The 12,566-nt window shown below is 46.9% G+C and overlaps 4 protein-coding genes across 7 annotated transcripts in view; 1 reads left to right on the top strand and 3 right to left on the bottom strand.

Annotated features, from left to right (window-relative positions):
- LOC126557026 (alpha-actinin, sarcomeric) overlaps nucleotides 1-1,046 on the top strand; it is a 12,275-nt gene extending 11,229 nt beyond the window's left edge. For all 3 annotated transcript variants that reach the window (XM_050212666.1, XM_050212665.1, XM_050212664.1), the window contains 3 exons: nucleotides 1-327; nucleotides 411-740; nucleotides 822-1,046. The exon at nucleotides 1-327 is cut by the window's left edge and continues 478 nt beyond it. In XM_050212666.1, coding sequence (XP_050068623.1) covers nucleotides 1-327; nucleotides 411-740; nucleotides 822-980 — 816 coding nt within the window. In that variant the 3' untranslated portion in view covers nucleotides 981-1,046. The remainder of the gene's footprint in view (nucleotides 328-410; nucleotides 741-821) is intronic.
- The window catches only part of LOC126558178 (probable serine/threonine-protein kinase DDB_G0267686), a 213,276-nt gene that overhangs the window by 163,173 nt on the left and 37,537 nt on the right, over nucleotides 1-12,566 (bottom strand). The window lies entirely within an intron of this gene.
- LOC126559356 (uncharacterized) lies at nucleotides 3,218-3,743 on the bottom strand. The gene is made up of 2 exons (XM_050215503.1): nucleotides 3,450-3,743; nucleotides 3,218-3,361 (listed from the first exon to the last, which is right to left on the bottom strand). The coding sequence occupies exons 1-2, from the start codon at nucleotides 3,741-3,743 to the stop codon at nucleotides 3,218-3,220; spliced, it is 438 nt and encodes a 145-aa protein (XP_050071460.1).
- LOC126559686 (uncharacterized) lies at nucleotides 5,424-10,699 on the bottom strand. The gene is made up of 6 exons (XM_050215855.1): nucleotides 10,654-10,699; nucleotides 8,813-9,573; nucleotides 8,687-8,742; nucleotides 7,490-8,619; nucleotides 6,986-7,433; nucleotides 5,424-6,790 (listed from the first exon to the last, which is right to left on the bottom strand). The coding sequence occupies exons 2-6, from the start codon at nucleotides 9,546-9,548 to the stop codon at nucleotides 5,543-5,545; spliced, it is 3,618 nt and encodes a 1,205-aa protein (XP_050071812.1). The 5' UTR covers nucleotides 9,549-9,573; nucleotides 10,654-10,699; the 3' UTR covers nucleotides 5,424-5,542.

Raw genomic sequence — 12,566 nt, 5'->3', positions numbered from 1 at the left:
CTGCGCAAGCAGCAAAACAACGAGATGCTGCGTCGCCAGTTCGCCGAGAAGGCCAACGCCGTCGGACCGTGGATCGAGCGACAGATGGACGCGGTCACGGCGATCGGTATGGGCATCTCGGGCTCGCTCGAGGAGCAGCTGCACCGTCTGAAGGAGTACGAGCAGGCGGTGTACGCGTACAAGCCGAGCATCGAGGAGCTGGAGAAGATCCACCAGGCGGTGCAGGAGTCGATGATCTTCGAGAACCGGTACACGCACTACACGATGGAGACGCTGCGCGTCGGCTGGGAGCAGCTGCTGACGTCAATCAACCGAAACATCAACGAGGTATGTGTATATAGGTGTGATTTGTATCAAGGATATGATGCAGCCTTTGATGATATCGTGTGTTTGTGGACTTGCTGTTTTAGGTGGAGAACCAGATCCTTACCCGTGACTCGAAGGGCATCACACAGGAACAGCTGACCGAGTTCCGCTCGAGCTTCAACCACTTCGACAAGAACCGAACCGGCCGATTGGCACCGGAAGAATTCAAGTCGTGCCTCGTGTCGCTCGGCTACTCGATCGGCAAGGACAAGCAGGGCGACATGGACTTCCAGCGCATCCTGGCGGTGGTCGATCCGAACGCGTCGGGCTACGTGCAGTTCGATGCCTTCCTCGACTTTATGACGCGAGAAAGCACCGACACCGATACGGCGGAACAGGTTATCGATTCGTTCAGAATTTTGGCATCCGACAGGGTAAGTAGTTGAAGTTGAGGAGCAAGACACGTCGAGTAAAACGAGGAAGATGTTAATGAATCGATGTACGCTACTCTACAGCCTTACATTCTTCCCGATGAGCTGCGCCGTGAATTGCCACCGGATCAGGCAGAATACTGTATCCAAAGAATGCCACCGTACAAGGGCCCGAACGCCATCCCCGGAGCGCTGGATTACATGTCCTTCAGTACGGCGCTGTACGGCGAGAGCGATCTTTAAGCGCCACTCCCGGCTGAAACCACCGCATGATCGTTGATCATCGAGCTGGCGAAAAGTACACCAACACACACAATCACGCCAACAACATGCCAACAATGTAATGTGTATGCGGAGGAAGCGAATCGCCGCTGCGCCATCAACCGTTGTTATTTCAACTTTTGTCTCTATTGCTGGTTTTTATTATTATTATTATTTCAATCGCCCAAAAGCGGGTGGTGTGTGAGTGGGGTGAGAATGTAAAGCGTCAATCATCTTCAATGTACGCGTCAGTTGGACAGAAAGGGGAACTCAGAAGCAGCTCTGTGGATTGCTTGTTGGGAAGCGCAGAACAAAAAATTGTGAAATATCGTGAGCAGAAAGGAAAAAAAAGCACGCAACAAATGGGAAAACTGTGTGCCATTCGCCATCAGGAAAACAAGCACACACGTACACTTTTTTATTAGGAAGACGTTAAGGAGAATTGTAGTAAACGCGGGGTTTTGCGAGAATAGAACGTGAACCGATGGTGGTGGTGGCGGTGGTGATGTGTGTGTGTGTGTGTGTGTCAACACCAATACGCAAGCGAGCAAAAGTGTGGGGATACATGTTGAGAAACCATTTTATTTTATTGCATATTTATTATGATTACGATTACGATTATTACGATTATTGGTTATGATTATTATTTTCTTCCTTTCTTTCTCACAAAGATGATGATAATGATGATGATGATAATGATCGTCGATACACACTCAAACAAGCAAAAAACAAGAAAAGCAGATATACACACACCAGAAACATGAAAAAGCGATCGAAGAAGTCTTTGGAAATCTTATTTATATAATAAAAAGAAACACACAAAAAAGCAACAAAGAACTACACAAAAATGTAAGGAAACAACAACAACAAAAAAGCTACAAAAAATCTAACAAACACAACTCTAACAAACCAAACGTGTGCCCAAGTCTTGAATTTCATTCGTACCGTGTTTTGTTGTGTTGGTTTTTTTACTATCCAAATGGCTTAGCTTCAACTCCTGTGGGGGCCGGTGGTTATTTGATCGAGTTGTCTTAGTCCTAGTTGTCTGAGTACTAGTGGCAGATAGTTGAACAATAAGACCTGATCTGACATTTGCTTATTAGTAGGACAAATGTTCCCTCAACAAGATATGTCAGACAAGGACTTAATTCGAAATTATTGACGTCCCCCGTAGACGAGCTCTAGTAACTCTTTTGTGTAATTTTTTAAAGAGAACACTGCAGATGGCCGGCGTGACTCCTGGAAGGAGCAAAGAAGAAGAAGAAACTATGATCCTTCTACACGTACATGGCTGCAAGTATCCTCTCAAGCCTTACAGCCCCCTCAAATACGGTTTAAAGGAATTCGTCAGTTTTGGACAACGTCTGTTAAATGTTCTATAGAATGTCGGCTTTGTCAGGGTCGCGCAGATGGGTCCCATCTTCATATAGCTTTCTTGTATATCGAGGTTCCTCTCGATTCTTTGATAAACTTCCTTTTGCTTCTTCTTCTTGGCTTAACGATCACCTTGGTCAAGTCCGTCATCGATTGGGTTACAGAACTTGCTGATACTACATAGTTGGATAGTCAGTCCTCACTGCGGGTTTAAAGGTCCGGATGAGATTTGAACCCCGTTCCTGCTGTGTGAACACCGGCGCCTTTGTCGCCTTACCACTATCTGGGATAGTCTTAACCTAACTTTCTAAGGATAGAAAGGCTCCTCTCGAATGTCAAGATGACCGGAAGATCCATCTCTCAGACGGAGAACCTTGGTGTTCACTAAGTTGCATATGAGAGTTTAAAGCTAATAATGAAGAGATGGTGTTGTGCCCTTCATTTGTCACATTTCCCATTAGATATCTGATCAGCATTTGTCTTTCCGTTTCGGAATTCCTATCTGCTAGTTTTCTAGCTAGTTCTCCAGTCCTTTCTTTCTGCTTCTTTTTTTTCGGATTGTTTCTTTCTATTGAAAAATTAATACAAAAACAATAGACTGAACGGTTAAAAGCTTTCTTGGCAAATGTTTCTTAACCAGTAAAAACACGGTTTTATTTGAATGCGTCTATAATTTTTCCCTATATTTACAATCTATCTATCCTACATAATATTCAACAAGTATTTTAAATAGGGGTACTGGCTTGGGGAAGGCTATTTACAATGCTTTCTACGCTGGATCAAGTCCCATTTTCATTTGGAGTAGATTAGGTAGTAACGATGGGCTGACACACGAGTCGCGTTGATTAGGTTGCACTGGGTTCAACATCATACTGTTTCGGCTGGTGTCCACCGACAGCTGGTACGGTGAGCGACCTTAGCAAAGTTTTCGATTTTTCGCTACGAAAGAATCCAGCGTAGTACTTGCAGGCCGTCTTACATCCAGAGTACTGTAAAGAGAAAAAGGAAAGTATTGCGTTAGATAAGCCGGATCGTTAGTGGGCCACTTTCCCGAAGGAAGTAATTTAAAATACTTACACAAATCACATCACTGCACATTAAATCGCGCACGATTCGCTTCTCCTCGTGCAGGATCTTGCAGTAATCCCAGCACATGAAACAATTTGGCCGATCGGTACACTCATCCGTCACCACAATGTTGTTAATCTCCTCGTGCAGATGATTCGCTAAACAGATTGCACGGCACTGACGCACTGGTTCCGCCATGGGTGCATTATAATCACTAATCCGGTGAATTATTCGTCCGTTGGTTAGTCCAAGGCAGCACAGGATGACGACGATTGTGTACGGTTGAATGTTTCCACACTTCATTCTGTATCCGGATTACGTTCACAGTTTTCTTGTAAATATTCGACAACGATCGATCGATCCTTACATTACACACGATATTTAGCCTAGCGAGAAGAGTGCTGTGGATGTGTGTTCACACGTCAACGGTCAGCTTGCTAATGAGCCACCAGAGCTAGAGAAACGATCCTTTCTACTCTGTTGGACAGTTACAGCTAGAGGTAGAGGTGTACGTGTGTAGCACATCAATTCTCTGGGTACACTCGCACAAGGACAGCTTTACAACATCGTCCTAGCGAAAGGGTTGGCACAGCTTCATTCATAAAACTTCCCAGATCGGCTGGGGGTAATAGATGAGCCCTAGTCGAGTAACAAAAATATACCGGAAACATGTGGCTTGCGAGGCGTATTTCACACACGAGAGCAAACGGGGTAGAAAACATTCAACGTGAGTGTGATAGATAGAGAGAGAGAAAGATTCGGCCACTCGCGGGGGTAAACGAAGCCGCCATTAGGCAGATGAAGTGTCCTTGCAGCCTAGACATCCCGAATAACAAGACTTGGACGGTGTCTATGGTTGATAGTTCGAGCCGATCGGCCGGAAATTGTCGTGTGTGTGGTGGGAGAAATCCGACCGGTATGGAACGAACGATACAGGAAGTCCACGCCGGACACAATAAATGGCGTCGCGGAAGTGATCCTGTTTTTTCTCCAACAAGAGCGGAAACCGAAAGTGTGGTAATGCTGTGGTTGCTATCTTTTTATGCATTTATGATCGTTACCAAAGCTTGGAAAGTTTTACCGTACAGTCATTTACTTTTGGAATGATTTTTTAGTGAAAGTTCAAAATTTCTTCACGGCTAGCCGCACAGGTAGTGAGTGAGACAGCGAGTGCTTCAAGAGCCAACCACGTTTCGGGTACGAGGAAAACCCATTAAAAAATGAGTACAGCTGGATGTGCATCAATGGACGGGAGTAAGGTATTTCCCAGGTTCATTGATAAATTTTTCAACCATCGTCTCCGGGGGCTTGTATCTGCCCACTTTTCACTTTACGTGAGTAACCGGAGAAGGTAAAGCGAGAGGGTCGAGGAGGTGAGGTAAGGTTGATCTACATGTTTCCCCGTGCGTCGTATCCTGTGGTCGCATTAACGCTTCTCAAAACATAAACAAAAGCCCCGTATCGTCCCCCAAAAACTTAGTGTCCAGTGCTCTGCTCCTGGAGGTGCAGGTAGGCTTTCTGCCAGGTGACGAAACACCTCGTGGTCCCGGGAGATACAGCATTGTGGTTTTGTGTGGTGATCATCACCATCATAGCGCCATTTTATACCCACAAAAAGTGTGCCGAGGGCGAAAGAGGACGGGGTAGCGAATTGGTTATGCGGTGGTAGTGTGCACAGGATATCGGTTGAATGGGCGATGTCTGCTCAGCAATGCCATGTTATTTTACGGAGATGTTGTTTTTTTGTGTCCAATAGAAAGAATTCCAAAACACCGATACGAAAAAAACCCTCAAAATTGATGCGAGGACCACAGGATATCCTGTGTGGTATGGTCGGAGCCGCATACGGAACACAAGCATAGACACCAATCCGCTACATAATGGCATAACAATGATTACTTTTATTTCGCACTATATAGATGTATATTTCGTTCTAAAGCTACCATAACCTATGGTCACGTGAATTAACTGCAAAATGAAATTAATTGGTCGCAATGGCAATGGAACAAAAATAGTTCTTGGAACAAGCTTAAACCTTTAGCTCTAACCTAACGAGATAAACAAAAACAACAAAATCTACACAACACTGCTCAGGATCGTACTCAAAACTTCAACAAAACGCTCTCTGTCTTGGAATACACGTTCCAATCCTTCTTCCGCGCGTTATCGTACACGTAGTGCAGTGCCATTGCCGACTGCGTCCCGGATACGATCAGCTCCAGTTTCTTCTCCTTGTCTAGTGTGTTGCTGAGCGAGGTATAGTACGCTACACCTTGCGGGGACAGAATGGATGAAAAGTGTGTCCTCACGTGTGTGTTCAGCTCGGTCTCCACATCGAACGTTTGGTCGCAGTACTCGCACAAAAAGATGGACCTTACCGGCTCCTCGTCAGCATCCGTAATGGGGGGTGTCCGAATCGGTTGCTTCGATTTCTTACGCTTCCTGTTGGCCGTTGGTTCTGGGTCCGTGTTTATCGCTTGAATGCTGTTGCCTACCAACATTTCCACAAAAAACAACTGCTCTCCACTACTTTCCTTCAGCGTTAATTGGGGCTTAGGGTACTCTTTGCTTTCCGCGAGAAAGATCTGCAAGTTGTCGGTGTTGATGTTGTAGGCAGGCAGATGAACCTCCTCGTGCCGTCCACGCTCGTCATTGTCCGCTGTGGTGAACGAACAGTACGAACACGATTTGCCACCCGGCGTCCTAGCCGTATGCTTTGCCTCGTGCTCTAAAATGTGGTTTTCATGGAAGAACCGGGCTGGACAGCGAGGACAGTAGTACATGGTGGTTGGTACGGGATCGAGCAGTCCCGATGGGTCATAGCTGTTGCCGGCACCGCCACTCTGACTCATATGCTGTTCCAAATGTTCGGTCAATTGTTCCATCGATTCCGCGCGAAACTGACAGGAGATACATTCTAGCTGCTCGCTAGGCACTGCTGGTGCCACAGTTCCACTGTCCACTAGCACTGTGGAAGGCATAATGCTACCGTTAAAGTTGATCATATCCGCCGGATCTTTGTCGAGAATTTCTACGATCGGTTCAAGCGTGTTTGTCGGACACCCGCCATCGTCCATGCTAAACGGTGCGAGTGGTGGAGGAATGGTTGAGGTCACCAACGCCTCGATCGATTTTCCCGAATGATCAGTGGAGATAGTGGATGTGTGGATCACATCCTCGATCACGTACACGGAATGTTGGTGCTGTTTGTTTTGATTCCGTTGCTGCGGCAGTTGCTGCTGCTGCTGCTGCTGCAGCTGCTGCAGACCGTCACCTTCGGAAGGGTCGTCCTTTTCCGAGTTGACATGCTCAATAAAAACGTGTCCGTTGTGCTTCAGCCGACAGTGTCTCTGTGAAGAGAGCAAATGCATGGGTCAACATGTGTTCATCTTCGCCCCTCTTTACTAGCTAGTATTAAACTAAGTATATTAAACGCTACTGAGAAAAAAAATCATAGTAAGCGGAAAAAACCATCCCAAAAAAAAAAATATTAGCAGCAGCCTACTCTGATCTACATTCCCGCCAACATACTAGAATCGCTATACCTGTATAACATGTTTCCAGTTAGAAACCTGATGGCAATGACCACAACGGTACGGTGCGTTATGGCGCCAGGTAGTGGGCATCGCCATCCTTTGCGTGCTGTTACCGTCACCATCGACCGGCCTATCACCTCCGCCATGTTCGGGCGGGATCGTTTTATCTCCAGCACCGCTAGCAGTAGTTAGTAGTAATGGTCCATTAGTGGTAGTACTATCGTTGCTAGTGTTAGCTGCGCTTTTACTAAGGCTACAAAAGGACGAAGCCGGTGGCGTTGGTGTACTGGAGGGTGTGGTAATAATATGGTTCGCCGTACTGTGATTCTTCGACTGTAGTTGTGATGTGTTGGTGTTAGTTTCTTGGTCCATTACATCATCGAATTGTTGAAGAGACGTACTGCTTCCACTGTGAGAGTTGGTCACATGCTGCACAAGCTCCTCCTTGGTTGTTGTCCTACAAGGAGCAGGTAATTAATATTTATCTTCAGTCGACTGGAGTCATAGTCTTACCTATAGTCACAGGATTGGCATTTCAAGTGACCATTTTCACCCGGTTCGTCACTCAGCTGCTTATCCTCCAGCAGCAGATTAAAGCCGGGTATGTTGGCCAATGCCTTCAAATCAATATTGTACGCACTGCACGCAGTCATCAGCTCCGACATGCTACTGTCGGCAAACGTTTTCTGATAGTTCGTCGATTCCTTCGCACTATTGTCCGTAATTTGCATCAGTGTGATGTACTTGTTGTATTTGGTGTAGTTCCGCCGTCCGGTCTCATCGTTCATCAGGACACCGGCATTTTTATGACTCGGATCACGGATCGTCTTCAGCCGGATGTGTTTCGTTATGTCCCAGCGCCAGTTTGAACGGTACGAACACAGCGAACACTCGAACGGTTTCTTGTTCAGATGGCCTACAATGTGGACGTGAAAGCGGGAGGCGGTTGACGCCCAGAAGGAACAGTGTGGACATTTGAACACTTTCTTCATTACACCTGTGTTTGCGTTCGGATCGCTGGTTGTGAGCTTGCTGGTCACCTCACCGTACCCTGGAGCCGTCTCAACGCCACAGTACGTTTCCGATTTGCTCTCGAGTATTTCCACATCGTCATCTTCTTTGGTGGTATGGGAAAGATTCTTTCCATCCAGCTCAGTGCCACCGGATCTTGACGTAGAATCCCCACTGAATATGTTCGCTTCCAGCAAGCTTTTCCACATCTCGTTCGATGCACTATCCAATGCTTCGCTTTGTGGGAAAATGTTCTGATTCGAATCATCGATCGATTTCTGCAGCAGCGATGTTATAAGATCTTCCTTGTGTGAAGTTGCGATATGGTTCGCTAGATCTATCGTCGACTCGAAGCTAAGCTCACAAAAGGTACACTTTGTCTGGGGCGAGGATAAGCGTACTGGGGAAGTGGGTGCGTCGGATGATGCCTTCGACGCAGTATCCGCCAGAGGCATTAGCATAGACATCGGCACTGGTTTGAGTAGTTCCTTTTCCTGTCTGGTAGGAGCTGGTGTAGAGGAAGCCAACGGAATCAGGTTGGGGATTGGTCGGGGTCGCTTCTTCGCGATGGTCTCACTATCTTCCGAGGACTTCCGAGCGTTTTTCTCCATTTTTTGGCTTCGATTTACGATCTAGAAAAAGGATTGCGGGTATTAATAGAGCACAGTAAAAACATTTCCAGACTCAACTTCTTATTACCGTTTCGGGGAAACTGTCCACTTCGGACTTGATTGATGGCTTGAACAGATCCGCTACTGTGAAAAAAGGCATTTTTTAATTAATGAACTGTCAGGACTACCGGACTTTGAAGCAAAAAGAGCTTACTAGATGAACTCCAAAAAGACGGCTCGATATTGCTGAACAACGATGGCAACAAGGATGCAACAAGTTGCTGTGCGTATACGCTTCCCGCATACGCATCCAAAATCTTTGTGTCAATCGATCCAGTGGAACACAGGTCCTCACCGTCCTGTCGAGTCTGCCGCTTTGCACACTCTGTTTCAATCACTTGCTTATCACCTTTACCCGGTGGAGTGGTTCTATGCGGTTCTGCCGATACACCGTGCACCATTCGCATGTGACGTGCCAGCTTTTGGTAGTGTCGCGACGCGTACAGACATCTTTTGCACTCGTACACACTAATCTTCTCACCGTGCGTATCGCGTAGATGCGTGAGATAGTAGCGAGGGTTCTGGGTGAAGTAGTGGCAGCTGCCGCACGAGTAGTTGCGCTTTATCTTACACTGTGGTAGTAATAGGGATGGTTCTTGACTGCTGCTGCTGCCGCCGCCACCGGACTGCTGCTTGCTCAAGACCAACTGTTGTTCGCTAGCAGGTTTTGCGGTATCGCACGGCGGGTGTAGTGGCACGTTATCGGAACCTTGGCTATCACCACCACCATCGATAAGTGGCTCGCGATCGGGTTCGGATAGGTCTGGTTGTCGTTCGGTTTTGATGCGTTCGTTCGGTAGGATGGCCAGCAGCTGCTCAACACCACTGTCCGCTGGTTTTCGCACTTTTCGTTTGCCCCCGGACCGTCGACCCATGGAGGGTACTTCCATGCTGGTGTGGAATCGGGAAGTTGTCCTGAAAAGCAGAGCAAACAGCAGGGTTATTAGATAATGCAGATGTGAATGGAGAAGAATTCTTGTATGAGAGGCACGAGGCATGCAACAACCACATCCTACCATTGTTCGAACTAAAAATGCTTTTGTTTGGTGCGTGTTATTTGGGGAGCTTCCTCCGATACTACAGGGTAGCAGAATAAATGCAAAAAATTCCCATCAGCACACAATCGACGGATCTATTTACACACACAAACACTTTTTGCCTCCGTCTCGGATATCGGATTCGTCGTTGTCCGGGGGAGGTTAGTGTTATGTCTGTGCTGGCGTATAGATGACATTTGACGCGCATGCGTACGATATCCCCGGGGGGGGTGAACGAAGAACTAGGGAATCGACGGCAGACGGACGCCCTCCCCGTCAGCTGATACGGTATGTAACAAAACGGTCGAGATAAGGCGTTGCATTTGAATTCCAAACCGTTTGGAAAGAGATAGCAATTTGAAAGGGTTGAATTGTTGCAAAATCAGCCACGCAATATCACCCGAAATAAGACGTCGCCATGCAAAGTGGGGAAGTGATCAAGTTGAAGTGTTTTGTGTCCTCTGAAGGCAGCAACAATTACCTCACAGCCACACAAGCACGCTTACATCCGTTCTCAATTTTAAGAAGAACAGCTACCAAGATTATTATGTCTCGGTCTAAGCGCTACACCACCAAGTTAACTTCTATTCTCGCGACAAGATATCACCGCCAAGTTGCCGCCAGTGCTAAGAACGCAAACTATAACGCGCGAAGGCTAACCGGACCGATTCAATTGACGGCAGTCACGTGTGGTGTCCGCCTGGTCCACCTCTCTCTGCGCCCTTGCAAAGCGTCTTTCGCGGTGTTTTGTTACGTTCGGTGCGATCTGTGTATGGCGGCCGATGGGTAAGTTGTGATCTGCAGCAGCAGATCACAACTCGGCGCGCTCGAGATCACACAACCCCGCGGACCCACAGGCACAAGGAAGATATTTAAACAGATGAGTCGTATGCGGCCTTCTCTCGCTCTCGCTATACCGATCGTGATCGTGCATTAGCTGAAGATCTTCCATACAAACCATGTGTACGCCGCCCTTATTCCTTCCGTTGGCGTTGGCTGTTGCTTCTGCTACTGCTGCTGCTTTTCTGACAGTGAATTTCTGTCTTTCTAATCACTACTTCACCATCCGAAGAACTGATGAGTTGCGTTTCTGTTGCACAACGAAACGGCACAATCTATCGTGTCCAATAGCGCGAGACCCACGGTTACTGATAAGGGCGAACGACGGACGCGACTCCTCTTGCAATGCAGGACGCAAACACACTTAAGCAAACCCTTAACCACCACCAGCGCTAGCGTTTTGCTTCAATTTGTCACGATTGTGCAGATGTTTGAGTTTTGTGGGGATCGGTGCGCGGACCTAAAAATAGCAAACAACTAATTCGATTCACTTAGAACGCTGCCTTTGCCGTTGCGTATTTGGGTTCTGTTCGTTCGTTTTTTCTCTTTTTTCGCTGTTGTTGGTGCAGAATGTTCTCCACCACAATCCGATCCCAACGCGGCTGGATCGGTGCTGGATGAAGATCACACAGTTCTACGCAGTTACACAACACTGCTCGTTGCCTTGATACATATAGGGTTATGCGATCGCACGCTCAATAGAAGCGAGCGATAGAAGCGTCAGGGCGAGTCCGCCAACTATTCTAATGCAACTGTTTCATTTCCATGAGCGCGCGGAGACCACACTAGACTGCAGTCTGGCTGTGCGAGAACCGCGAGAATGCGTCAACACTCGTGCACACTAGTACACACATTGATGCATCATATGCATGCACTGGGACGGCGAAGAACGATCTCCACTCGTTTGATTACGCGCACTTCTCTCACCATGTTAAATGATAGAGGAGGAGGAGGTAGGAGGGGGCGCCTGAGGAAGGCGTTCGGGGGGAGGACCAGTGCTCGTTGTGGAAGCATAAGCGTATCTTTGGGATGTACGTTTGTTTCAAACAGTTTCGTTGCCAGTTACCAGTGTGTATTAGCGTTAGAGCGACAAACACACTCACAGACAGCGTGTTTCACCAGACCACGGACAAGTGTGTCACGCATATGGTGGGAGATCGTTCAGATCTTCTGGGTATTGTAATATCTCCAGTTTATTTTCAAATGGTAGTCATTGCATTATTATAAGAAACTAAACACACGGTACAAACTTGACTGCGACCCACTGTGTACGTTGTTAGATCGTAAACGGCTGACCTTTGCTAAAAAGTGCACCCGCAGCTTGATGATCGTTCGGCGGGAGGCAAGCAATTGCGCTTAGGGTAGGAGATTTGAAGCATCTGTCGCTCTTGGCAGTGGAGCAACAGTTTTGGCTCGATTCGAGCAGTCGTAAACGATCGGGCCCGGATGCTGTAGTCAGCATCATTCTTTTGAGATGAAGGGGTACTTTGCATTAGCATTTGAGCTTTTGGGCTTAGAATTGCTGATCAGAGTCATCAAACATATCTTCAAGGGGACTGTTAGAATTTCTTTTTGATTTGAATTCTTTTGTTGGCTCTACAACTCCGAAAGATCTTGGCCTGCTAGTTCTTGCTTTCTTGATTTAATTTTATCCCTGCGTACGGGGAGACGGTCCAGATGAAACTTGGAACCCGATTCGCCCCTGGACTGGTCCAATGTTACACTTTAAGGAAATATAAAATTGTGGCCTAAATTGACCGTGATATGGTCTAGTGGATTGTTTTGTTAAATACTCTGAATTTAAGAGTTAAAACATAGACCAAAGCTGTATGAATCTTGCCAATCACAAAAACAAGACTAGAAGGTGAACTAGGTGAACTAGTGACTACATACAGTGACTGACATGAAAATCCGTACTCGTTGAACATAATATTTTTTCTTTAACTTGTCATTAATTATTCTTCGTTCATGGGTGAAAACCGAACAGTTGCATTTTTCAAGCCAAGGCAAGACATCTTGAGGTTGTATCTT

This window comes from Anopheles maculipalpis, chromosome 2RL (assembly GCF_943734695.1).
Source record: "Anopheles maculipalpis chromosome 2RL, idAnoMacuDA_375_x, whole genome shotgun sequence".
Classification (NCBI taxonomy): domain Eukaryota; kingdom Metazoa; phylum Arthropoda; class Insecta; order Diptera; family Culicidae; genus Anopheles; species Anopheles maculipalpis.
The sequence above is the reverse complement of the archived record's forward strand: the minus strand, read 5'-3'. Positions and strand labels throughout refer to the sequence as shown.

Coding starts and splice junctions, on each gene's coding strand:
- LOC126559356 (XM_050215503.1), bottom strand. CDS start 3,743: ATGAAGTGTGGAAACATTCAACCGTACACAATCGTCGTCATCCTGTGC. Junction 3,362..3,449: donor TGTGCAGTGATGTGATTTGT/GTAAGTATTTTA, acceptor TTCTCTTTACAG/TACTCTGGATGTAAGACGGC.
- LOC126559686 (XM_050215855.1), bottom strand. CDS start 9,548: ATGGAAGTACCCTCCATGGGTCGACGGTCCGGGGGCAAACGAAAAGTG. Junction 8,743..8,812: donor GTCTTTTTGGAGTTCATCTA/GTAAGCTCTTTT, acceptor CTTTTTTCACAG/TAGCGGATCTGTTCAAGCCA. Junction 8,620..8,686: donor TGGACAGTTTCCCCGAAACG/GTAATAAGAAGT, acceptor TCCTTTTTCTAG/ATCGTAAATCGAAGCCAAAA.